Source organism: Anopheles arabiensis, chromosome 3 (genome assembly GCF_016920715.1).
Source record: "Anopheles arabiensis isolate DONGOLA chromosome 3, AaraD3, whole genome shotgun sequence".
NCBI classification, from domain to species: Eukaryota; Metazoa; Arthropoda; class Insecta; order Diptera; family Culicidae; genus Anopheles; species Anopheles arabiensis.
In genome coordinates, this window is record NC_053518.1 from 30,630,681 (window position 1) to 30,657,994 (window position 27,314).

General features: G+C 44.4%; 2 protein-coding genes across 8 annotated transcripts in view; both read left to right on the forward strand.

Moving 5' to 3' along the window:
• Positions 1-957: 957 nt before the first annotated feature.
• LOC120901994 (P protein-like) lies at positions 958-15,153 on the forward strand. Of its 5 annotated transcripts, none has more exons than XM_040310416.1 (10): positions 958-1,105; positions 2,639-2,936; positions 9,555-9,667; positions 11,749-11,929; positions 12,029-12,449; positions 12,582-13,061; positions 13,134-13,249; positions 13,314-13,452; positions 13,521-14,440; positions 14,509-15,153. In XM_040310416.1, exons 2-10 carry the CDS (start codon positions 2,863-2,865, stop codon positions 14,591-14,593), a joined length of 2,529 nt encoding a protein of 842 aa, XP_040166350.1. In that variant the 5' UTR covers positions 958-1,105; positions 2,639-2,862; the 3' UTR covers positions 14,594-15,153. The 5 variants fall into 5 exon arrangements, with proteins under 5 accessions (XP_040166350.1, XP_040166348.1, XP_040166345.1 ...); XM_040310414.1 differs by having other exon boundaries at positions 959-1,089; XM_040310411.1 differs by lacking the exons at positions 958-1,105; positions 2,639-2,936 and adding an exon at positions 6,288-6,465 and having other exon boundaries at positions 9,244-9,667.
• A 1,222-nt stretch (positions 15,154-16,375) lies between these two features.
• Positions 16,376-27,314, forward strand: part of LOC120904683 (P protein-like) — a 60,567-nt gene continuing 49,628 nt past the window's right edge. For 2 of the 3 annotated variants that reach the window (XM_040314889.1, XM_040314886.1), the window contains exons 1-2: positions 16,376-17,742; positions 23,777-24,747. Coding sequence is in view for 2 of the 3 variants with exons in the window: in XM_040314886.1 (XP_040170820.1) it covers positions 24,723-24,747 (25 nt within the window). In the remaining variant the exon portion in view is untranslated. Of the gene's footprint in view, positions 17,743-23,776; positions 24,748-25,515; positions 26,586-27,314 lie in introns of all 3 variants that reach the window. The other variant, XM_040314888.1, reaches the window with a different exon arrangement.

Sequence of the window (27,314 nt, forward strand, 5' to 3'; positions counted from 1 at the left end):
TTTTTTCAACAAGGTCGTTGTTGGGTCACTATTTTCATAATCCATTTTTTCATAACCAAACAATATTTCTGGACAAAATTTCATAATCTTAATTGCCTTAACAACCCAAATAAAGTGCTAGCTAGTTATATTTTGAATAATCAACGAAATTATTTACATTAAAAGCACACGTATTTCAATCAACTTTAATATTCAAATATTTTAAGGCGTTTGGCCACCATCGAAGATTAATCTTTATTTATGTCATCTGTTTAAAAAATGATAAAATTTATTTAAACCTAAATAAAGTTAACAGTAGAATTCAACGCCAAGTTAATGTTACGAGAAATGCGCATTGCATACCTTTAGGCGAATAGTATAGATTTGGTGAACGGGTTATAATTAGCAATAGCTTTTGCTTACACTAAAGCCTTTTAGTGTATGGAATCATCCAATTGATTTAATTCAATTAAAATTTCATTTGTTTTCAAACATCAAGGTATATTCATTCAAATCAAGTCTTATTTTACACTTTACACTTCGTAAAAGCTTTACCATGTAACTGGCCGACTTCCATAGTGCGTACGAAGCACTCACCGCCTGGAAAAAGGGATTCTGCGCTCAAGAAGGGCAAACCTATTCCGACACACGTTGCCTTTCCAAACAAAGCTCCACTCACCCATACAGCTACGTTCATGGAATTTGTGTGCGTGCGTGTGTCCAGACAGCATGCAATGTAATGTGATCCGTTGTAAGCACCACCAAAGAGACTAGCAAAAGCCCAAAGAGAGAAAGAGAGAGAACAAGAGAGCGGGAGTACAATTTTCCCCGAAATGTAGAACCACAGGGACCGAGTTGGACACTGAAAGACATTTCCAATCCCTTCCCCTACATTTTTTTTCTGAACGCGCTCGACATGGAAGGCCAACGACCGTGGCTCGTACGGGCGAAGCTTTTCGAAGCCCAACCAACTTCTTCAGTCGCTCCGTGGTACCTGTAAGGGAAGGATCCATCCGTTCCCGATCCGGCTGGGCGGACCATCATCTACTCATCGGCAATTCCCAGATTCTGTTGTCCCGCACTTCCGGGCGGAAAGTGTGGTGTTTGAGGGTGAGCATAACCTACGGTAAGCAGAAGCACGGTACGGCATGTACGGTGGAGTCTGCAGCGACGAAAATGTACAGTGCGCGTTTGATCGAATTTTTGGAGCGGGCGCGGGAGCAATTACTTTCTACGCCGTAGCGCGTTGGAATGACAGTTTTTCACCCCCCCCCCGTTCCCGCCCTTTTCCCCTGTGTCGTGGTGGATATTTGTGCGTGTGATAAAAGGATATTCGTTTCCTGTGGTGTCTACAGTGCCGAAAAATGATACCCATCCACCTGGAAGAATGAAAACCGCTGGTGGTTTATTTTGGTGCAAGCAACCATAACACGCGAGAAGACGTGTCTGCAGAGGGAAATGAAATGTGTTCGGAACTCAGTATAACAAGTAAGAAAAAACCAAACACGGCGTCATGTAAACTTTCCGGCGGGATATACATACATCACCTACTCGTACGGTCGATAGTAAGACGAATCCATACAGCTGCGAATCCAATAACGGATTATCCTTTCTTCACATCGCAGTGGGAAGGTGTCACCATTCTCCACTGCTTGTGTGGGTGTGTGTTTTTGTTTGTATTTTTTGTGAGTGTGCTGTGTCGATAGTCTAAGCTCCATTTGGAAAGTTTTTCTTGGATTAAGCGCACCGTCTTGTGGTGCAGTTTGCAAAAGGGTAACAGAAGAAAAACTGCCCCCGTTGGCTTCATGTGGGTCAAAACTGTGCAAATCCTTTACTGCAAGGGCGCAAGTTAATGAGGCGATGCATACCGCAGCTTACGCTGGACAGCGGATCAACAGATAAGTGTAATGAGGTGACTTAGTGCCGTTCTATTTTTGGGTTCCTGCCGACACTCACAGGGGATGGCATGAAAACGCTTCCCCGCGCGATGGACTGGACTTGGATGACTTCATGTGGTTAATACTTATTGGACTGGATTCTGGCTGGGTGATAATTACTTTCAGCCGTTGCGTATCGAGTAACGATGGCCAGCTGCTGATGGGACTTTATTTATATCCCCCATCAATGACTGACCGAAGGCGCCAGTAGGGTGTCCGTTCGATTAAACATGTGTTTGATTGATCGGTAATGAATTGTGTGTGTGTGTGTATGGTTGTGAATGGGACTAGAAGCTACAAGGAGAGACAGACGCGATGATGGGTGTGTTGGGTGTGAAAAGTCTATCGATAATAGATGAGTATTGTCTGGAGTGTTTTTTTTTTCCTGAAGTCACGCGTTGAGCATGTGTTTTGGTGGCGCTTCATGAACATTTTGTGATGTGTGGTTCAGAGATTGTGTTGAAGGTCACGAAATCAATACTGGTGACAAATATTGAAATTAAATTATTGTTAAAATACACGATATCATAATTAATGTGTTTTGCTTCCATTTGTTTCCTTGGGGTTTATAAAACGCCTAAAAGTATGCAATCAATTTTGGTATTTTTATTACAAGGCTGAAGCTATACATCGCAATGGTCCTTCGAACCGGATTTGGCCCTGTATTTTCAATATCATCAATCCAATAAATAATGATTACCTATTAATTTGTGTCTTTCCAGCAAAAAAAAAGAAACGACAGCTTGAAAATGATGAATTGATCATTTAATCAAACGCCCACCGCTGCTCCAAGCAGGTCACTACCACCTCTACTCAGGACAAGCAACGCTTACATCAGCAAACATATCTAACGTGTTCTAAAGGTTAACAGAAGCTTAGAAAAAAAAAACGACTCACTCCCCCCGAAACCGGCTTCAAAATAGCGGCCACAGTGTCACCGATCAAGATGCGGCTGAAAACCGCACGGAAAAGTTTCCGGCGCCACAAATCAAAGACGGCGCTCGATTTTCCCCAGCCCAGGTAAGGCGGTTAGGTTGGCACACACAGGCACCGGCAGCATCGATCGTTTGCGCTGGACCGTGGGACGGCTACGGACGGTTTGGTGATGATGCTACAGGTTGAACGCGGTGTCGTGGACGAGTGATGTTACCACCCGTACTTGAACTTTTTCGTACCTCGGGTGTGTTTGGTTGGTTGGTTGGTTGGAGGGGGATAGAACCGTATGTTACAATGTGTGGAAAGATTTGTGCTCTACGATAGTGTGCAATATCGCGATGACCTGTTGGGGGAGAGGGAGAATTGCTTTTTTCTAAGCGATAGAACGGAGTGCATAATTTTGAATTGCAATTGTTCTGGCAAGGTGATAGGTTTATTTATCGTCTGGCAATGTGCGATGGGTTCGGGAGGGTCTTTTTTTTGCAAAACGGGCTCTGCGAGATTGCAATCAATTTGATGGAAATGCTAATGCAACTAGCGCTAAGTGAAGTGTCGCTTTTAATGGCAACGAAATGATTGAATGTGCCGTAATGGCGTTTAGATAATAATGGGAAGTGTCTTAATGAAGCTTGAAATGCTGCTTCTATTAATTTGAAAAAACCTTATAATTGATTTTATTCAATCAACAGATAGAACTGTTACACTTATTTTATTCCATTTCATTACCACCAAAAGCACAGCTTTCATTGCGAAACCAATCATTCCCTCAATCATTCGGCGCTCTATTGTGCACGCTGGAAACTAAATGCACATTGCCCCACCATGGGCGGAGAAGAATGGGATTTAAATATAGAACAAACGCCATCCGCATAAGGGCAGCGCCACAATCCATCATCCGTGGGATGGCCGTCCGATGAATGGCGTCCCTTAACGAGGGATCCGTGTGGCAACAATTCATTAACATGCACCATGCATCATCATCATCATCATCAAGTTCTTCTTCTTCTTCTTCCTGTTTCACATCATCAACACTATTCCTGTTCAGCGTCAGCACGAATTATTAGTTTGGGACAGCAATGGTACAATATTTGCCCGGGCCTGAATTGAGATAAATTAACAGGCTTAACAAGACTGACGCAACAGTTTGTCTAGCGCCGCGGTGGAGAGTAGAGAAATTTGTCTACTTATTAACCAAAGCACATTACGGATGCCAATGGTTTGTGTGGTTGCTGGCCAGCACTTAAAACCCACTCTCGTGTGCTCCAACCCGGTGTGCTGATAAGCCAGAAATCAATAATGGGAGTAAAACAATAAACACCGTGAGCGCCACCGTGCGCTTACACCTGCTGTTGGCAATTGCTATGATGGACTTGCAGCTCCAGGGAGCTCCACTCCACTCTTAGAGGATTATCCTTGCCAACCGGATAAGTCGACTCGACTCGTCGGCACAAAATCAGCGCCCCAAAATCCCTGCACAACCCTCCTGTAAGCGTACACCAAGTGATTAGCTTGTCCGGTACGCCCGGTGTGTCGTCCTTTGGTATGTCCAGAAGCAGAATTCCACAACCACTAAACCGGAGTGTTTCTTTGGTCAAATTGGATTTCTCAATTTACAGAACCAACTAATTTTACCATAAAACCATGGCCCACCGAATGGTGGACCCTAGTCAAAGCTTGGCAGCCAGCCGAACTGTTGGCATTACTTTTGTGGGAAGTTTTTCCAATCTTGACGTGTGTTTTGGGTTGAGCGTTTTTATGTGCGTTGAATATGCAAGGAATGCAAAGCGGGAAAATGAAGTTTTTAACAAAGTTATATGTTCTATCGAATGCGTTGAAAAGGGTATTGATTGATTGAATGTGTTGTAGATTGGGTTTTTTGTGGTTTGGTTTATCAGAAACTACTGCCAACACAAGATGTGACCCATATGGTCATGTCTTTTAATATTAAATCTAAATGATTTATGCTCTCAGAATGCTTTAAATCTGTAGAATAATTGTTGAAAAACTCTGATCAATATAGTAACAACAAAATATCAATACAATAATGGGAAAAGTCGAGTCATTCCCATACTTTTTATTTTGTTTTATTTGTTTTACATTTTACATAATTTTCTAGTCTTTGTTAGCTTGCTGGGTAGATTTTTCGAAAGAATGGAATTAAATTTGCTTGTCAGCTAGTCTAAATTTACATTAATATATGTTAATGGCTGATTTTTTATTTACATTAAAACTATTTGTTCCTTTCTAAGTTGATTCCAGCCAATTTGTTTTGCTACATTTTTACTTTGTATTAAATATAAAGGCTTTTATTTTCATACATGATTATTTTTGGAACATGATATGAAAATTAAAATGATAATGTAAATGAATATAGTCACGTACAAATCGTTTTAAATATAAGTTGATATACATTAAATTCATTTCAATATTCAGTAAGCAAATAAACAAGGAGACAAAAATATATTGAAAATTACATTGAATTCAACTAACACGCCTAGTAATGGGAAGTATCGTTAGCAAATTTAAATCATTTCAACGACTATCGACTTTCAACGACAACCTTGAACGCTTACCATTAACAATCAGAGCTTTTTGACTGTAAAATGACCCACTACCGAAGATAATACAAATATCCAAAATTTAGTTATGAGGCTGTTTAATGGAGATTTTAATACATTATCATACCCGTTCGGCACTGGTTTAAGTTAAAATTAAATCCAACAAAAATATAAAAAAATGCAATAATTACGTCAAATTATATTAAAAGTTATAATTGCCATTGAAACAAATATTTGAAACGTATCTTATTTTATTTATTGAATAAATAAAGTGTGATAAATCGGCTGCATCTACCATAAAGACTGCAGAATCACCCTGCGTGCAGTGCTCTCACTAATTCGGACGGCAAAGCAAAACACAGCGTTCCGTTCCGGTCATTTACATTCGCGGCAAATTTGTCCCTCATTTGCTACAAACGTGTACACACCCTCCCCCAACACCCACACACACACAGATTTACACCAATTTGGCAAGATCTCACACGCCAAATGTGCACCGGCACCAGACATCGCAAAACCGAAACGCTGTGTGTCCAGCTAAAGAATCGGCGTCATTGGCTGGGGGAGAAGCGCTACATCCTTGAAGGATGGCCCAAGCGATTGCTTTCTCTTACTCGCCACTCCTTTCTCTACGAACCATGCCAAACCGGCCTGGGGATGGTTTACTACTTACTCTAGACACCTAGAATCGCGTACTAAGTAGACGGGCGCGCGCGCTTGCGTTTGTGATCGCTTGGTGGTGTATGCGAGGAAGCTGCTGTTTGGCCGTGGTGTTGGTGTGCTTCACTTGTGGCAATGCGCCGTCGCTGTACGTACATTGGCACATACACACAAACACACACACAGAATAGAGTCATCCAAACGGCTCCCGAAAGCCATGCAGCACACGTTTTGGCTCAGTTCGGATTGAAGCGCTTGTCACGGCGCACGCGGTTTTTCCTGCTACTGGGAAACGGTCGGGGCATTTTTGGCGTTTCTGGTGGCGACGAGTTTTCCAGCCCGAAACTCGGGTTACCTTTAGTGTGGTTTGTGTGTGAGTGTGTGTTTGGTTTTTGGTGAGTGGGAAGTGACAAACAAACAAATAGATAAAAAAGACGGTTGCAAATTATATTTAAATATATGTTTCGTTGTGCAAAAAGTTACCTTTTCCACCACAAAAACACCCAAAATGACTGTGTTATTATCAGGAAAAGAAAATACAAAAAAGGGAACTACGTGTAACGTAATTGATGTAATTTTCTCCATCCCACGCATGCACAGGTGTTGGAGCTCCTTATCAGCCGAGCGATAATAAGCAAAACACACACGAAAATCGCACCCACGTATGCAAATATTATGCGTGAAAAGTGCTAAGAAACGGTCCTCCTTTCCTCTCTTTTTGCGTGCTTTTCATCTTTGCACAGTTTGAAGTGCTGAAATTTTCCGACCATTTTTCCGTTTAAGATCTCGTACAGCCCCACACAGGGCAACAGAGAAACCAGAGTTTTTTCTTTTGGTATTGAGTTTATTTTTTCAAAGTCAAATTTTTGTTATTAATAGCATACCGGTGTGGACGGAACATACCATCATTATTGCCTGCAACCACCTTCGTGTGTGCGTGTGGCTGTGAGTGTATGTGAACTTTTTTTTAAATCTCTCTAATACGATCGTAGTGAACCGATTAGAACCTATTACTACTACCACTACCACTTTTATAATGTGTGTGATAAATATGAACACAAATTAAATGTGTTTCGTTCAGCAAAAAAAAAAAAATACGTGAAAGCAAACCTTACATTTTATCAGCGCCAATCGTTGGGCCAATCTTAATGCGCGAAAGAAGATACCAGCACGCGAGAGAAGGTCAACCTCCTTTTCGGTGATTGTGGTGCGTCCTTTGCAGCGCGAAGGGTGCGAAGAGCATTCTCGTTCTCATTTTCTAGGTTAGGGTCACACACGCTAGGGCAGCACAGTGTGTTTGTGTGTGTCGATCAAGGTAGGCCGGGAAGAGCAACCGCCGATGTTTTGACGTGTGAAGTGAGATGTGAGCGGTGTACGATCTTGTAGCACTCTCACACTCACCACCAAAAAGCAGAAAGTGTGTTGGTATTTGCAAATTAAGAGAGAGAAAAAAATACATGCGGTGAAACCAGAATATTTATTAAAACAAAATGTAAATATTTCTTTCGGCTTAATGGAGATGTTTCTCGGCAAGACAAGTTTGTAATCGAGCGATCTTTCAACGTGGACCAGCTGTTTAACACGCGCAGCCACACGATCAACCGTCTCGATCGAAGTTTAAGAGGTGTCTGACGGAGTTGAGAAACCGGCTTTGAGAGTATAACTAATCACCCCTGCAATCTGTTTGCAGTTTATGGCTGCTTTATTGATATTTTGATGGCTTGGATTGCTTATTAAAAAACAACGAAAAAAGATATGTTCGACCACCACCATCATCACCGCGAACGATCGGCGTTAAATCGTCCGGCCGTTACTTTATCATTGTCAGCGGACAATTGAAAACCACAATTTCAATGAGACTTTTAACAATTGTGCCAATTGCCTGCACGTCCCGTTCCTTCCTTCCCCCGTTTTTTGATGATCCTGATCCGTTGTTAATTCGCGATTTAATCGGCACATCAGCTATGCGCGTCCCTCACGTACGGAACGGCACTGTCTGCATTCTGCACCTCCCGCGGAGGCCGATGGGTAGTACATTACTCTGTTCCTTTTTTGCTTGCTGCCCCATCTCAGGCCTTACCCCTTGACAACACTTTATGTGCACCATAAAAATGAAGACATTATGGGTGTACCGAGCATATGTGGCCGCACAGCGTTATGTGGTCAAGTGTTTCGCAAGATTCGAAGGAAGTGGTGTGTGCTGGAGACGGTTTCGGATTGCGCTGGAGCTGGTAGCTTGTAAGCATGTGGTTAAGAAAGTAGTTTATTGTAGAAAGTTTGAACTTGTAGGCATTTATGGAAGGCAACTTTATGGGAAGTGTAACACTTCAGAGGTATTCTGACAATATTTCGAGGCTTTAAAAACATTGAAAGCTGTCTTCAAATCAAATAGGTTTAATTTGTTTGATGTTTGTGTGTTTGTTTCTTTGAATCCATTTAATTTTGATTGACACTAACATGAAAAGGTATTCCAAAAAAAAAGTAAAGTAAAAACAAACACTCTGCCTTATCCTTCGGGAGGCAAACAGATTCGTTTGCCGAACGGGAAATCGATTAAAATAAAACAAACAGTACCAGAACGCGCCGTAGCTTTGCACCAACTGACAGCCCTTCAAAGCGCCCTCTTCTGTTTATGTTCCCAATTCGGCAAACGGCTGTTTCCGCTCCGGAAGAACTGCGCAATGTTCCGCAAGTTTGCAATAAATTCCCACCCTCCCTCTATCCTTCTAACAACACTAAACGAACCAAACCAGACGAAACAAGCGCCAACGTCAGCATAACTTGAGACATTGGCTCGTTGGCCAATTTTCGCCAAATCGTGGTTTTATTGCCGATAGCCGTCTTAGTAGTGTGATGTGCTTCGCATAGGCGGGCTTAGCCCGGGCAGAAACATCATCGATTCTGGGCGTCATCAATTTTCCCGCTCCATGATGTTTACCGAGAAAAACCCCTCACAATGTGAATGACTCAGGCTTCTAACAGGGCCGTCCCAAGGACGCCCCCGAGGACGAAACATTCTGATAAGAGAAGATTAAGACATTAAGGCTGTTTGAGTTTGGCATGGCTAGTTGGGTGAAGTGGTTCCGGTGAAACTCATCCCGACTGGAATTTTGGGGTTTTTGGGGAGGTTTTTCGAACATCTTGTAAAAAGTCTTGTAATCTCAATGAAACAGTTTGTCCTGAAACGTTCGTCTCCAAAACTCGTGTGTTTTCAAGTGCGTTATTCGTTCGTGATGAGTGCATAAAAGCCCTTCCCCTCCCATCCAACCATGAACTATCTGAACAATCTGAACGTCTTCAAACGGCGGCGTAACACCTCGTCCACCGATTCGTCATCGGCCGTCTCGTCGCCGGCCAGCCCGGCAACGATCGATGCTGCCGGCACACCCGCTGGTACAGCTGGCAATGAAGCCGGCACACCGCGGCGCAAGAAGACGAAGAAGAAGAAGGGCCGTAAGCGTACCATTTCCGTTGTTCCCATCAGCGAGGTAACGGAGGCATCGCTGGAGCTATGGCGCACGCTACCACCGAAGATTCGGCACGACCCGAGCATGGTGTCCTTTCAGCAGGTTGAGCTGGAGCATGCCCGACTGCACGGTAAGTACAAACACACACTGGGAGGGCTTCACTTCACCCATACAAAGGCCGTTAGGGGTAACGGATGGTCGATGGAGCTATTATCGAAGCTATTAGGAACCATTACTGGCAGGATCATTGTGTAGTGTATTGTGTTGTGTGAGAAGCATTGTGAGTCTAATCGTTTCCACCTTCACTTCATCCTCTAGTAGGATGAACCATTCCTGGGGATTAGTTTCCTTTCCAAGAAGTTTGCTTTCTTCTCCCATTTGGATGTACCATTGGAGAGCTGCATGTTTGTGTGCACTACTTTTTCAAGAGTCACAACATGCAACATTCCGCCCCAGATGCTCTTTTTGATGGAGAGTTTCTGCTTGTCCCTTGTTTGTTGTCCCACCCAAACCCACCCAACGACAAAAAGATTCAATTTCAATGAATCTCTTCCAACGAGCATTTCTCCGTACGAAGATGAGACGCGCTTCGGTCGTCTCTTCTAGCATCGGTGAAGTGCCTCTTGTTGCATCTTTTGCCCTCGCAAAACTGGCCCGGATGCAACTACGCTTAAGAGCGAAAGACGGATGGCTGACGGTTTGGTAAAAGTGTTTGCAAAGTGTAATGGAAATAGAAATGTAGGACAAGCGTCATTTGTAGCGCGCTCGCTTGGGTGGTTGAGTCTGTCAAGACGTACGGATGGCCCAGCAGTAATCGCATTTACTGCCATACATTGATTGGTATACGTAGATTTATGGAGCTAGTTATGTAATGATGGTACAACATTGAGGACGAGAGTGACATGGAGAGATCGTAGCTTGAGTTCTGGACTTGTTAAACAGAGTTTTAAACAGATTATTCAATCATAGCTAAATTTGTGCATATGTGGTATTGAGAGTAATGTTAGTGGTCTGAAAAGAGATCTTCAGCAGGAGAATTTCATCCTGCAATAGATTTAAATAAAAGAATACAAGGCCTAAGTGAACGTAGATGAATTGAGTTTTTCAAATTTCAACCTTTTTGCAGATTTTACTAACTAATGCGAATAATCAAAATCATCATTAAATACTACACTTTTAATTTCATTTAAAGCAGTAGTACAACAGCGATTTTCAATCGTAGGAAATCTACTAAATAATTAAATTAATATCTAAAACAGACAAAAATAAACAAAACCACTCATTTTTTATGCCCATTTTCGACTAAATGTGAAACATTCAACTTATGCGGAGAATCGAGGCACACTAATGTCTTCCGAACACATTAACAGCGTAACTCGCGAGCATGCTGTACATTATTTACACCAAATCCGCACTGAGTGAGGACATCAGAGGTTGACCAACTCATAAACAACAATTATCATTGACAAGATACAAATTTACCTTATAATTTTATCAAGATCAAGTTCAAGATCAAGTTCCTCTCATGCGACGTATTCCATTTTAAGCTATTGCATGAATTCTGTAATAAAACCGTATCTACCGAAAGAATCTACACAAAAGACCTTTACCATCGTATAGTACACATAATCTAACTATTCCCAGTGTGCCCTCACACACACCAAATCCGATTAGAGCGCTCTTAATCGACACCAATTGCGGTCGCACACGGCACGCATTCTAAGCCGCAATGGAGATGATCTTGATGAAAGCGAAAGTACGGGGCAACGGTTTAGGCCGAGCTCATTGCGTTCCACGAACTCCTACTAAAGCCCACTTGACGTCGTGACATTTACGGGCAGTAACAAACACACATATATGTAGAATTGAGAAGCGAAAAGACCACACGATTCCACGATGAACTTTCCAGCTTCGGGCTGGAGGCCTAGAAGAGTTGATTGATCGTGTCCCGGTAGTAGGGCCGGCCGTTGTGCAAACGACGGTCAAACGCGATCGTGTCCGCTTGTGGGTCGTTATTCGATACGGTCCGTACGCGATATGGTTACTGGCTGTGAAAGTGATATCATTAAGCGGAGTTAAACTATTTGTGGTTCGGCTTTTACGTTCTTCCCCCCTTTTTTGTTGAGGCGAACACGTGGCCTTTGGAGTTGTATGATTTGTACACAACGATGGAAGTATGTTGATTTGTTTCCGTTCCGTTCCGTGTTCAAGGTGACTGCCATGAGGATTCGTTTCCGGAAATTCAAGGACTGGAAGAGGACGACGGCGAAGAGGACGAGGACGACGAGGATGAGGAAGAGGAAGATGAAGAGTATGAGAACGAGTTCATCACCATTAACGTCACAAACGAAGAGGGCCAGGCAAAGGAAATAGGACATGTGAAGGAGAAAAAGTAAGTGCCATTGATGTGCCATCAATTTGATAGCAATCAGTTGCCATTGGAAATTAGCAAATAATGCTTATCATCGTATTTATTCATCCGCAATAATAGAGAGATTCCGAAACCACACGTTCACCACCTGGCTGGGCATTACATCGGCAACATTACACCGCCGAAGCACGACGATATCAATGATACCGGGCAGACCAATCTAGACGAGGACCATCCGTTCCGGAAGTACTCGAAGATTATCTGCCTGTTCATTACGTGGCTGCTGATAATGTCCTTCATGGTGGTGAAGGACGAAAAGATGGTGGAACCGAAGCATCTATCGATTTCGCCCGGCAAAACGAAGGCTTATATCTTGCCACATCTACCGCAGAGCACCCGCATCAAGGTGACGCTCGAGGGCACGTTCTTGAGCGAACCTTACAGCAACATTACCGAGCATTATCTGGAGGTGTACCTTCAGATGCTATCGTCCACGCTGGAAGGGAACTCTTCCGATATTTACTCATCAAGCTCGGCCAAGGTAAGACAATGATAAACGTTAAAGCGAACTTCTGATGATATGAAACTACCTTTATTGCTTTCTCTCTCTCTCACTCTCTCTCTTTCTCCCTCTATCTCTCTCTCCCGCTCTCTCTCGCTCTCTCTTTCTCAGAACATCAGCGAATCCTGGTACATCCCGATCGTACACCCGTACCTGTTCGATAGTGCACCGATCGTGAAGGAGCAGCGTCTGTTCGACATCATCGACAGTAACTACGAGCAGCTGCACCAGACGAACGGTGGCCTGGTGAGGTTGATGATCCGTAGCAACATTCAAGCGAGCATGCCCATCGCCATCCGATACGACCAGTCACCGGTCAATCGGGACGTGGGCGTAATCTACGCCGCGTTCGTGCTGATCTTCCTGTACGTGTTGATCATCTGGGAGATTGTGCACAGGACGTTTGCGGCGGTGATTGCCTCCACACTGGCTATATCGATCCTGGCGGCACTGAACGATCGTCCAACGATGGAGGACATTATTGGGTGGATTGATGTGGAAACGATACTGCTACTGTTCTCGATGATGATTTTGGTGGCGATCCTCGCTGAGACGGGTATCTTCGATTATCTGTCCGTGTACATCTACAAGGTGAGGGAGCTAGAGGACGATGTAAAGAAAAAGGATTTTGTAATTATAAATTCTTGATTTCTTTGTATTCAGATAACAAACGGCAAGATATGGAGTCTTATACACTGCCTCTGTCTCTGTACGGTATTGATCTCTTCGTTTTTGGACAACGTAACAACCGTGCTGTTGATGGCTCCCATCACAATAAGGTAGTAATGACTGTAAGGAAGTGATTGCAAATCTTTTAAACATTCTCTCTATCTCTCTTGACAGACTTTGTGAGGTGATGGACATGAATCCTGTACCAATTTTGATGGCAATCACAGTGCATGCCAACATCGGTGGCACTACCACACCGGTTGGAGATCCTCCCAACATAATCATCACATCGAATCAGTATATTCTGAAACACGTAAGTCGAACTAACTAATGTCCTCTACTTTGTACACTAGCACTACCCTCGTATCGCTATTTCTCCAGGGAGTTACCTTCCTTACCTTTACCGCTCACATGCTGGTCGGCGTCATTATCGTCGTCATCACCACCAACATCCATCTGCGCATCATCTACAAAAACATCAACCATCTCCGGATGCACGAGCCGAAAGAGCTGAAGGAGCTGCGTCGCAACATCAAGGTGTGGGAGCGTGCCGCCGGCAAGATCCCGCCCTACTCCAAGGATGCCAACATCGTGCGCGAAACGCTCATGAAGAAGGTGAAGCTGTTGCGCCACCAGTACAAGAAGAAGATGACCAAGGGTACCGTCCCGGAGGATATCTACCGATCGACGCTCGAGGAGCTGCAGCGCGAGCATCCGATCAAGAACCGGCCGCTCCTGATCAAGTCCGGCGTAGTGTGCGTTTTTATCGTGTCGCTGTTCTTCCTCGAGTCAATTCCCGAGCTACGCCGCCTATCGTCCGGCTGGGCCGCTCTGCTCGGTGTCGTGCTGCTGCTGATCATCTCGGATAAGAACGACATGGACGCGGTGCTTTCGCGCGTCGAGTGGCCAACGCTACTGTTCTTTGCCGCCATGTTTACGCTGATGGAAGCGGTCGAGCGGATGGGACTGATCGATTGGATTGGGCACGCGACGGAAACGATCATCCTGTCCGTGTCGGAGGATCTGCGGCTTGCGGTAGCGATCGTCATCATACTGTGGATCTCGGCCCTGACGTCCGCGTTCGTCGATAGCATCCCGGTAACGGCCATGATGGTGAAGATTGTGGTGGCACTGTCGGAGAAGGCGTATCTGGGCTTGCCGCTGCAGCCGATGGTTTGGGCGCTTGCGTTTGGACCGTGTCTCGGGGGCAATGGTACGTTGGTCGGTGCGTCCGCAAACGTCATCTGTGCTGGAATTGCTGAACAGCATGGCTATCGGTTCAGCTTTATGGATTATTTCAAGTGAGTAGCAAGCTTGCTGGATGTCTTAAGAAGACGATGCGCTCATCTTTTCCTTTTCTTATCCACAGACTCGGATTCCCGATCATGCTGGTCAGTGTGCTGGTCACTACCGGGTACCTAATAATGGCCCACGTCGTCTTTGCTTGGCACTAGGTCCGGAACGGATCTAGCTACCTCTCTAGTTTGTAAAGTAAAAACACCCCCCTCCTCCTGCGATCAGACGATCGATGCAACGAAAAGGATTGCAAATATCCCCGTGTCCCCGTGTTACAGTGTCCAGTTCCGTCTAACTGTCGTGTCTTTAGCTTGGTACCCCTTTGTCTGAAAGAAACAAGTCAACGTCCATGTACAAGAGGCATGGTTTACATCAGCATCATCATCAGACATCGGTTACCGTACGTCTGTTTCTTACTTGTGTATTTTTAGTAGCGAAGCGAAAGGAAGAGAAAATATTATGAACGTGATTTAAAATCTAAACCCCACATCCGGATGTGGGAGAAATTTGGCCAATTTATTCAACCCACCGCGTTGGGTTGGTGTATTTTTGAGGAGATTAAGTGAGTTGGTTCAAAATGGGCGAATTTGTTTTTGGGTTTTCCTTCCCGTTTTTGTTGTTGTTGTTGATCTTTGATAAGAAATGTAAACAACAGTTTTAGACGCAAATAAAGACGAAAGAGGCAAGAGCGGATATTTTTAGCCGGCGTTCAAGGAAAGAATGTGCGTAATTTCATTATTGTTTATAATAAATGTATGGTTTTCCTTTGCAAATTGCCATGTGGAAAATGATGGAAATACTATGCGCAACAGCATGTAAATTGTCTTCCCGCATCAGGTGTTACGCGTGCCGGCCAGCAACGGTGTGACGTCAATGAGTATTGGTTGGATTGGTCGGTGGGATTCTCTAGAACTTAACCGATCCGTGCCGGTGATGAGTGATGTTCCGGCACCAAGGGAGACGAGAGGTCATCATCCCCACCTAAACACGCGCTGTTTACGTTGGCAAATGGGTGCAAAATTGAAGCGATGTGTTTATGCTTCCATTGGCAACACAAAGCAGCGACTTGGCGTGGTCAGTGCTGAAGGAATTATGGGCCGCTGGTGCTGTTGATGGGTCGTTGCGGTGTAATAATATTGACCTGTTTTTATTACTTTCAGTTCAGGGGGGAGGAAGGTTAGCACGCGGGTGATCTGATTGATCTTCTTTTCTTGTTATTTTTGGCGCACGGTCACGCTAACCGTAACTGACACTTTCGCGCGGTGCTGAGAAGATCACACAGAAGCACCCGATTGGGCACATACTATGCGTTGGAAATGCTCTTGTTTAGTATTCATTCGCTCTGGTGTGCGCGCCATCTGTCGGCAGATCAGTCTAACTAGCTTCACACACAAGCGAACAACGCTTGGGTGGAAAATGTGCCCATACTCCACGCATTTTCCAGTCACTCACCAACACATCGTTAAACCATGGAGTGGAGATTCGGTTCGTATTACGAGCTCTTTGTGTGAGCGAACAATTCTCCGAGTTTTCCGAAACATTCTCCCTCCCCAGTACAGAATGCTCGGCAAAAACAGCGTACCGAAAGTCTGAGCGAGAGCAACTTTTCTTCTGTGGACCTCATTTTACAGTACATAATCGTGAGAAACTCTCAGAAAACGCAGCTTGTGCTAGGTCCTGTTGGAGTATTCGGTCAACAAGTGCCCCCCCCCCCCCCCCGAACGATGGGAAAATCTAATGTTATTCCCTGGAAAGAGAGCGTGAGAGAAAATTGGTGAGAGAAATTGAGAATGCTACACTATGTCGATGTGTTGGTATCTGCCTCGATTTCCCTTGTATTTTCCCTACAATGTGGAATGGGTAAGTATGGGTGTGTTCGTTTCGACGTGCACGGCAGGACGTATTTTTCCAGAAACATGCTCCTCAGTTCGGTGCGCGTTCTCTTGGTCCAACGGTGTGGTCCAACGGTGCTCCCGGTCATCCCGGAGTGGAATGGTTTTGATGAACCGTTCTGTTACCATCATCTTGTATCTTGTTGGACTTATCTGGGGAGGCGGGGTACGGTCGTCTTGCCCAGACATCTTCCCAGCACCGTGTGCCATCGGAACCGCTGTGAACGGGACGCGAAACGTGGAACTCCGAAAGGACCACCGACAAAGTAGTAGCAGAACTCTGCGCTGATTTTTTTTTTGTGCAAAAACGTCCTCCGCCCAACGGTTGGTGGTGGTGCCTAGGCCAAACCAAAAGTGACACCAGCGGCTCTTTGTTTGTATGATTTCGTGTGCAAAAGTGTCAATTTGTCGATCTGCCACTCCGTCGTTGCCGTTAGGCCCGCTAGGGTTTCCCGTTTAACTCTCAGTAGGCGTGATTTGATTAGTGGCGAATTGTGTGCGGATGTGTGTGCGTGTGGACGCGTCCGCAAAATACCCCGTTGCAATCAAGTAGACCGTGAAGACCTAGCCGGAAGGTTTTGATTGTGGGGAGCCATCTGTGGAAGGGCAGCAAAAGTGAACAAAAGGGGAGATGTTTTTCGGGCACACCACAAAAGCGGTACTCAACGCTACACTAACGAGAGACAAATTCGTGTAATTTTTCCTCCCTGTTTTGCCAGTGCTAAAATATTCGTATCCCTGTGCTGTGTAACGAGAAGAAGCAGCGAAAGTGTTTTCCAGCTTCGCCCTTTGATGTGCGTGATTGATGGTGTGAGTCGGTGCGACAATGGACGAAATCAAAAAGTGAAACTAACCGTTGCGAACGTAAAAAGTGCGAAACAAATTGCAAAACTGTCGCCCGGAAAATGTGTAGCCCGGCAATGAACATCCAGAACATTTGCCCAGCCCAGCAACAGCCCAGCGCGTCCGGCCTCAGTGCCGGTGCCGGTGAGGACGACGAAGGGGAAGGCTGTAGCATTTGAAAGGTTTGCTGCGGAAAAGGAAACAGCAAACGCCTTCATCCATCCGAAACTCCCATGTTCTGAAAAGCTCACCAGTACGTACACTTTCAGAAGTTACTTACACCCATTTACAAAGAGTTCTCACGGGCGTTTTGCCCCCTCCGTTTTATATTGAGAAGTATTCAAGTAAGAAGGAATATTGTATCCTTCCTTGTCGAATGAACTTTCGCTCTATCTTCCTGCTTTTCATCGATGTTCGTGGCCATGCACACTTGACGGCGTTGTGAAACTGTACACGTGTACCTACTTCTACCGAAACACGGGCAGCTCTTTCGACGAGCAGGCGCTGTTACTCTGCGTAGAGTGCATTTAACGTGTGGCTGCAGTTAAATATTTACCAAACGCTTGTCCTGAGTAAGTAATTCAATATATCACCAGTGCTCCACCGAATTCCTAGACGTGCTAGGCAGACGGGAAATATTTAGGAGGAATTAGAGGGGCTTTTCCCGTGCTTCAAAGGGTTATCAAAAAGGAAACAGAAAATGGGGACAACGGCCTTAACGAGGGATGCTCATAGATAACAATTAATTTGGAAAAAGAAAGGTATACTTGCTACATGCTAAGCCACTTTACTGGAGCAGCTGGACCGATGTCGTCGCGAGGGGAATCAATTATGCCGAATGGAGCGGAAGGCTTTATTTGTAACAACGTTTTATATGACGCTGCTTATGTGAGTGGATAAGAGCATAATAATGAGGGTATTAGATACTGATGGCGAGGGAAAATCGATACCACTGTTGCTATGAGCGATAAGAGATGGTTTTTTTGTGTGTGTTTGTTTGCAGAAGTTAGAGACTTAAGCCGATTATTGCTCCATAGCAATGTCTGGCAGGTCAAGCGCGGAGTTGATTGTGAAATCATCAATGAAGTTACTTCATATTGAACATAATGCTATATTCTCGGTGTCAGGCTTTCTAGGAAGTTGATGGTAATGGCAAAAGGCGCATGCCAGTCTTCATAGAAACTGTAGACATCCATTGTAGCGCTTGAACTTGAACTTCAACGTATAGACAACAATGACTTTGAAAATGTCGCATGACACTTCTCTGAAGTCTCTTAAAGCCTCTCTATCCATCGAAAGACTCATTACGCCTACAGATCGTTCCATCGGAGGTCTCAATATCCTTAATGGATCTTTCCCCAGAAGTAACGTTTATTTCAGAAGCTCACGTGTTGTTGTCTCCTTCCCTCAGCGGACGCTATTCTGAACCTGCGATCGATAGGAAATTATGAAAAGTTGGGAAATTCTACCCCCTAACAGGTATAATTTCACCGCTCCCGCATGACGCTCGGAACACTATTTATAATCTCATTTCTTCGAATAGCAACTAACACTCCAGCCAAAGGCTCCCTTACCTTACTGGCGGCCGTCTACTGGCTTTCACGCATGAAATACAAAACCTCGTGATGCCGATGCCATACCTTCCCTCTGTCTGTTCGTATCAATAATTGTAAAGCCTCACTCATACGTACCACGCGGCCCGCTGTAAGGTTTCAGGTCTGGATGGGCACGCCAAGGCACTGTCGGGGTCGGTCGGGAGCTGTGAAAAGCAGAGGACCGACCGGTTGGTAGGCTCCCTCAGCTTTCGTCTCTTGCCTGTTGCGGTGACGTGGAAATGGCCGTGAAAAGGTTCCCTTTGCCGGGAGTAGCCGGCAAGGGGAACTTGTGGCCCCATTCAGCAAACGGGTTAAAGGCATTGACGTTCGACGTTTTGACAGCGTCCGCAGTGTTGACGTTATCAGAGCCCCGTTCTAATGCGCCCGTTCGATAGGCCGGTGGAAGTCGTTTGCCGATGGTAGTGATTTGGTGTTTCCCGCTCTCTGTTGCTATTGTTCTTGCCACATAATCATCGTTGGTAAAACATCGATGGCTCATGGAAGAACACACCGGCAGTGGGGAGAGATAGAAGCGGGCGGAATGAAGAGTTTTTCAAGTGCAAATGGATGCTATAAATAAACTTTGCTAGACGTTAACAGGAACTCCGGGTCCGGTGTTTGTGTGTTGACGCCCTGTTCACACGTTTTGCTGGCTGTCGATGGAAAAAAAACGTAGCCTAGGTTGGAACTTCCATGTGAAGGACTCAATGTATGTTTGGGGAGGGTGGAGGTATGCCAATCGACTGGCAGAACTAGGTTGAAGTAGAGAGTCGAAAGGCCAACACTGAGCAGGCTTCTGTAGACGGGAGCATTGTTGGGCGAATTGGACTATGTTTTTCCAGTTATTGAAATCAATAATGCATTGGAAGTAGGGGTTGAGATTCGGAGAATAAGCATACACATAAAAGCAAATTGACATTTTGTCGGGAAATTCACAGCTATTGGAAATCAATGGCGGTTCCAAAGTAAAGAATCTGGTCTGCTCTATGGTCCATTATAAATTTATTAAAACTTCAATTAAGTATTCACTCTAAATGTTTCTAAGCTATCTTAACAGGTTGCTTGGGTAACTTCATCATTATTTTTGAATTATAAACAACTCTATTAAGAAATCTTATACTCAACCCATCAAACAAGCTCTTCGGTCGCAACCTTTGCTACCACAACTCGTGGGAAATTGAAAAACTGTGTGTTTTTCTTTCCGAAATAAATAAGCCCTCTTATGCTTCCGGTGGCTTCCCATAGCTAATAGAAGGGAAAATTTAAGGCTTGAAAATTGCTATGTATTATGGACGAATGAAGCCTCCGTTCCTCGGTACACTTGGAGAGTGGAAAAGTTGGACGACATCGTTTCAGATTTCTTAAAAGCAACACTTCCTTTCCATTTTTTTTTTTCGTTGTGACTCAAAGAGGGTTGAGAGAAAGTATCATTTGGGGTGAATTTCTAATGAGATTTCGTTTTTTCTCATGGAGTTGAAAGTTCTTTGCAATGTTACAAACACGGGTTACACAAAAAAAAACAAGAAATAATTCTCATACAACTATGCCTCAAACAGTGCGTGACAGTTCCATTGATTGGTAGCAAAGTTAGAAATAGGAAGTGAGTCCTTTTCATGGACCGTGGGAGATCTCATCAAATGAACGGTGAAATGGAAAGCTCCAAACACAAACAGTAACAAACAGTCACTTGACACTTACCATCATCATCATCATCATTGTGAAATGAATAATTCAGCAAAGGACCATTGACAACTGCTTGGGGAGCAAACAAATCGTCTGTGATGTGAAATGCGACCATCTTTAGGAAGCGATTTCCCTTCACTTACTTGTGGAGCCTTCCGTTGCGTCTTCCGATGCGTTTGAAATCGGCTTATAGTAATTGGGACGTTGAAGGGATGAGGAATGGCGCTCAATGATTGAAATTCAAAAGCATTGATAACAAACTGTGTGAAGATCCATTTAGAAGCGATTGCATCCCGTTTATGATTGATGTGCTCATATTCAGAAGCATAAACACCAAGTGAAAAGTGTTTATATTTTTACAAAGAACACAGTTCACTCCACTGTTGGGCAGAAAGGCACAAGCCCGAGCTATAAAAAGCTAACTTTATCGATTTACTTCAGCACACTTGCACATACAAACACACAGAAGCATGTGTTGTGGGCTATATGCAAGCAGTGTAGTGAAAACATTACTCATAAATAAAAGATCTGCTCTCTTCATCATCCAACCGACACCGTTATTTGCCGTAGGCAGCGAGCATCCCTTCAAAGGAGCCCAACCAACACATCCACACGAGCTGCTTTCCCGATGCTTAGGTGCATTCAATTTCCTACCGGATGCCCAAGCCATCCTGCTCTGCTACTGCATCAGATTGCTACAGAGGACAGCTCTTGGTGATATTCTGATGATAGACATGGTACACACATACACATAAGCCTTGAGCAATGGAAATGGAGAGGTCTCGCATCAAGGGCGGACCGAATCTTTTCATACACCATCCAGAAATGGTAGACATGGCTCGCTGTTTACGCTCCCAGGCCCTGCGACTTCCAGTTCCCGTCAAATCTTCCAGCTGACTGAATCGGTGTCAGAAGGAATCTGTGTCACTTGTGTGTGCAGGAATACCGGAACTTGTCACCAAGGAGGGCATGGATGACCGTGTAGGGGAATTGGCAAGGGGCACTGTTTTGTTCGAGAAAATCGTTACACTTATGCTGACTTACGTTTCGAGTCGGTATGGTTTGCACAATAGAACGCTCTATTGTGAACTATACAAAAAGGGAGGGAGTTAGTTCTGTGCATTGCCATTCTACCCGAAACCTGACTGGTACAAAGGTGGATGCTTTGTTTGGGGAGTATGGCGCATCATGCACCTTCAGTATCATATCAAATCACCGGTGCTATTTATAGAGTCAAACTGTTTCGATTCATCATCAGACGGGGAGGAGAAGTAGGTTCAAGAGCATCGAAGGTGTTCCACTCCCTGGCAGAACTTTTTGCCATTCTGAAGAAGGATTGACAAGGATCCAATGTGTGCCTGGTGTAATTGGAAGATGAGAAATCTTGTACGACAACAAAGATGTCCCAGCATTCGTTCGTTCTGGAAGTTCACGTGTGGGCAAAGTTTTTTAAGGCAGGGGGAAGAAAAACTTTCTTCTTCATAACCGACCACCGAGGTCTTTGATTATCCTTTGTCATTCGTTTTGCTCATTTACGTAAGCTGACAGAAGTTGGTTCGCTTCGGAGTTGGTTTTGCTGCTCCTATCCATGTTTCCATTTCCAAAAGTGGTCCTTTCCGTACGCTTTGATATGTTTTTGAAGGATAAAAACTCGTGTTTCTTGTTGCTCTAACCGCTGTTAACTTTGCCGTTGAGGTTAGTTAGACGTGAACGGAGCAAAACCCTTGGCTTACAATTACTCCCTAAATGCGAAGGTACCGAACCTGAACGTGATTGGATTTTTATAGATTTCTTTTTTAAGAAGCTCATTCGAGATTGCAAATGATGTTTATTCATGGGTATGTGTGTGTGAGTGTGTGTGTGTGTGTTTGTGATCCGTAATTATGGTTTGGAACGGTATGGAGGCATTAGCACCAAAACCCATTGCCAAACGAAGTTAGGAATCCATTCGTTCCAAATTTAGCACGTTCGATGGGTGAGCCGAGTTTTTAGGGTGTTTGGGTCGAGGGTGGGGCAATGTATTTCTTTCGATTAATAGAATAAATCTACCGCAAGTACCTTCAAGTGTTATGAATGTTATAAACATATTCGGTGCAATATTATCGGCAAGCCGTTTCAGCTGCCGGAAGCATGGAAATCTCCCTCGCTCACTCTGTGTGTTGTGCGTTGGCAGACTGGATTAGACAATAAAGTGAGCATTGCAAGCGTCTTGGTGCATCAGTGCCGAGCAATACCAGTACTGGACGCACCAGCTCAGACAGTTCAGCCGTACCGTATCGCCCCTCGGTTTTGCCGTGTCATCGGCGGTGATCTATTTTGATGAGATCCGTGTCTGCCGAAGCTTCAAGCGCAGCGTCAAAATCTGAGCAAAGCAGCTGCGCGTGGTCTGTCTAATTTTATTCTACCAGTCGCTGGTTTTACTCCCGTTGGATCTGGTCCAGACTGTTTGTGCGAACCTTCGACTGCAGTCATGATGTTGACCCTCGGTCAAATAGCTACTACCTATCACAAACACAACCATACAGCGAGCGTTTTGCTTAAAGATCCCGGCCTAAGGGTAAATAATTTGTAAATTTATGACACAATATGACGCGTGTTGCGTTTCGTGTGGATGCTATTCTCGGTAGCACCTCTGGCGCTGGCTGCTAAGAAGAATCGAACGATTAAAATTAAGTTGATTAGTTTGCCGTTAGAATTAAAAGGCATTTGTTGATGTTATTTTTTATTTTATCGCTTCATTGTTTTGAAGCAGAGGTTGAAGAACTCCAATAAAGATACGGTATTTAGCTTAGCGGCACGAAGTAAAAATAAATCAAAATAAAAAAGTAAAGTAAAAAGTGCAAATTCTCGAAAAGTGTTACTCTGGGAAGTTCCTACCCTTTCAGTGGTTTATACTTTTCTTTGTTATTCCAGACTGTTTCACTAGAATGACAACACAGTTAAGGAAAGTATGCTGTGGCTCTACCACCGGATGCTTTCAGGGTCAGCTGCCCAGCTAGTCGTGGCTTATCGCTTGTCATCCAAGCGCCCGAAAAATGGTTCTGTATAATTGGTATACGATTTAGTGCCTCGTAGCGCTCCAGAAAGGCTTGTCTGTTGTAGTATTTTTTGTCCCCTGCTAGGCAAACCCTCGCATCAGGAAGATAAGGTTCGGTACGCTCAGTTTGGGTTAAGACAACATTAAAGATTAGTTGTGGCTCAATTTCGGACCACCGCCGGGGCAAACGAACGACGCACCATTCCAATTGTGCCCGAAAGTGACGAAGATAATAATTAATCGATTGTCCTTTCTTTTTGTCTATTTTTGACTGTCATTTTTTTATTTCAGAAACTGTGTCATCGTCAGGAAGCGACAATCGTCTTCGATCTATCACACACACACACTGCAGCTTGTTCGATCTTCTGTTACATCCGAGACGATCGAGTCAGCCGATGATCGACCGTCGTGCAGCGATCGGGCCGAATCGCTCCAATCTCGGGCAATCGGGACGCTACACCAACACTTTGCTATGAAAATTTCATCCTCCACGTTTTATTGCTAGCCGTTGGAGCTAGTTTTCCGTCGTACGGCGTACCGGTTGGATCGGTAAAGTTTTCCACAAACGTGGCGTGTGTCACGTTCGTGATTTTCGTGTGCTTTGTGTAAAACAAATCGGTAGCCAACTACATTTGTTTTACTACGGTGCTAGTGTTAAAGAAGTGAGACAGAAAGCAACCAGATTTGTATGCTTCAATGTGTACAATTCATTTGCAGAAAGTGATACCCGCCATTTTATTATCAGTGCAAGTAAAAAACCTCATGGTTGCAGAAATAGCTCTCTGCAATTTTGAAGAATATTACAAGACAACTAACGGTCCAATGTGTGTTTGTGTTAATGTGAAGATCAGTTTGTAGTGTGCACCGTACAGTTACTGTGAGTGACCCTCATTTTGTTCCTAATTAGTGAAAAGAAGAAGAAGAAACAACCGATCCTTTGTGATACTGCTTCAGTTGCGTTCCTTTTTATGCGTTTATAGTACCCCGATCGGGGAGTATTAATATACGCGAGCTCGAGCCTCTGCGTGTGATCGAGTGCAAGAGCAAGAGTGTCGTGCAAGGAAACCTCATATCCCATACATCCCCAAGTGCATTAGTGTTTGTGTGCAAGGGCTTCAAAGGTCAGTGCCCATTTTTTTGTGTTTGTGCCACAACGTAACACGAAACACATAAACAAAGTATTGTTCCAGCTAGTGGACAAAATGCTCAACGACAGCAGCACGACGGCAATCGCGCAATGACGGCTGAAAATGTACTGCAAAGTAAGTTTATTCCCGCTATACAGGTGCAGCAGGATGACGGTGGATTAGTGTGGGTTTAGTTTTTTTAGTGTTTTTGTGAAGAAAAGTTTTAGTTGAAAAATTAAAAAGTTTTTGTTTTTGGTTTTTGCTAACTCCATCCCTTCGCGTGTCGTTTAAGTGTGAGGTTATGTATCATGAAGTAGTATAAGCCTAGCAATAGATTCATTTAGAGCAGGGGTCTCCAAACTACGGCCCGCGGGCCGCATGCGGCCCTCAAGAGCTTATAATGCGGCCCACGATGACTTTGCCAGAGTTAATATAAATATTATGTTATTATGACTTTTTCAAATAAAAATGTATTTTTTACTTTTCTTAGACAAAAATCAAGCTTTATTAACACGAAACTGTACAAGTATCGTTAGTATTTTGTTGTAAAAAAGAGATTTAAACGTTCACTCATCAGTTAAAGCTAGCGTCAAATGGCCCTCAACATAGTTATTTTTGAAGCAATGCGGCCCGCGAGCTGAAAAGTTTGGAGGCCCCTGATTTAGAGGGTAGAAAGTAGACTTTTTGAAGTCTATATTTATGTTAGGATCAGAATTCATTACATCTCACAACTAGAAGGTAAAAGATTGTTTACAAGAGTAGTCTTAGTAGTAGTTAACACATAGAAATCGCATTTAAATAGTAACTTTGAAATTATTCGCTTTCATCATAAAAAATAATCATAAATAAACACTGCAATCAAAATTATTAAAATAGTTTCTCTTCAACCATTTTCTTTTACAGCAGTACATCCTCATCATCATTAGTACCACTACCACCACCACCACCACAACCATCATACCGGGCGCGTAGAAACCGGTAGTTTGCCAACCGCGTTCTGTATGCCAAAATCAGCTCGCATAACCAATTGGCAAGCATAAAACGTATATTTATTGCATCATCCCCATTCGCACACGTTTAGAGCATTAGAGTGCAGGGTAGACAGGCACAAAGAAAATCGACCGAGAAAACCAAGCGCAACAAATCCCAACCCCCATCTCCCACCGCACCATCATCATTAAGATTTTCCCCACAAAACGTTTCACGCTCTCGCACCGGTGTGCCGACGGCACACCAGTCCGTTCGACCCATCTCACTGTGCGGACCCAAGCAGTTGCGAATACGTAGAGCCATCATCTGCCATCATCATCTGCCACCGCTTCAACTAGCACAAGACTGCGTCCGAACCTGACCCGAAGTCCCGCAAAATTATCAACCGGGTGTCGTTCAAAATACACACAAATATTCCACGATTGCCTTCATACCAAACCAAAGATAAACCCGTTGGACGCGTGTGATCCATATTGGATCTAAGGTCCGGGTGTGTAACCCATTTTTTGGATAAAAAATTAGCAATCAGAAGAAGCGGAGAGAGAACGATAAAGAGAGCGAGAAGCAAAGATATACAAATCCCTTCAGGTCTTTCCCTGTTTGTTGGTTGGAATTAGACTTTGAAGGCCTCTCTACCACTCCAAGGGCAGTAAATCAAATCGCCGCAAACACAAACCCTGCTCTCAGGTCTCTAGTACTACTGTCAGGAATAGTACGTAATCCCCTGGCGACTACCCGTTTGCCGCCACTTCCTTACCAGAGCTTCAGTAGACGAGAGGGGTGAGCTATTTTGTAGTGGGAAGTTTGGCCACCCGGCAGAGAGGCAACAAACCGCAGTAGGCAGACACGGTGGCGGACCGACGCAAAAAGAAGGGCCCGGAAATGCCGAAAAATCTGCGACCACCAACGTCGACCAGTGCGTACGGACGCATTGGGCTGGTGCCGGAATCGGACGATTCGCTCCACAGCCAGGAAGTGGAACCGTGAGTTTGCATACATCTTGACCCCATCCATGTACACTGTTTGTGCCCCTTTGGTTTTACACGACCCTGACATACACAACATCTCCCATTTAGGGCTTAGTTAGACTGTGTGTGGTTGTTGTGTTGATGTTGTGACTGTGCTCTGTGTCCATGTGTCCTTTCTGTGTTTCAATAACCGTGATTGTCCCTGTCTGTGTGTGTTTTGCTTTATCTATACTAAACAAATCGAATTTCTAGAATAACATCCCAATTGAATTCTGTATGTGTTGTAATAACGAGTGTTATAAAAAATCTTTGGGGAAAACATTGATCAAGTGGCGGAATTCGTTCGCAATGTGTGCATTCGTCACATTCCGTCGCTAATTAATTTGATAATGAACAAACGCCCAAGAACCTCACGCCACTGTGTGTGCATTCGTTTCATCCCGGAATTCGGTCCGTTAATTGTGCCGATTTCGTCCGCAAATCATTCCATTCCCTGGAATGTCACATAAATTTTCCACCGACACTCATCAAAGAAGCTGACACCGCTGATGGAGACGCATGGTTTTGTGGAGCGTGTGCGCGGATGGGTAAGATCTCGCGTGCTGCTGCTGCCTCGTGCTAATTGATTTTTTATCTCATTCGGTCCACATCCATCACGAAGAAGTACAGCGCGGCCGTGCTCTTTGATCGGCCGTGTCCATCGTAAGACGTTGTGTTATGATGGATCCGTGCTGGGTGCGGGAC

Bases quoted from the DNA above. Each gene is read 5' to 3' on its own strand.
- LOC120901994 (XM_040310411.1), top strand. From the start codon at position 9,340: ATGAACTATCTGAACAATCTGAACGTCTTCAAACGGCGGCGTAACACC. The intron at 12,450-12,581 runs GTAAGACAATGA...TCTCTTTCTCAG, and splicing joins ACTCATCAAGCTCGGCCAAG to AACATCAGCGAATCCTGGTA. The intron at 14,441-14,508 runs GTGAGTAGCAAG...TCTTATCCACAG, and splicing joins AGCTTTATGGATTATTTCAA to ACTCGGATTCCCGATCATGC.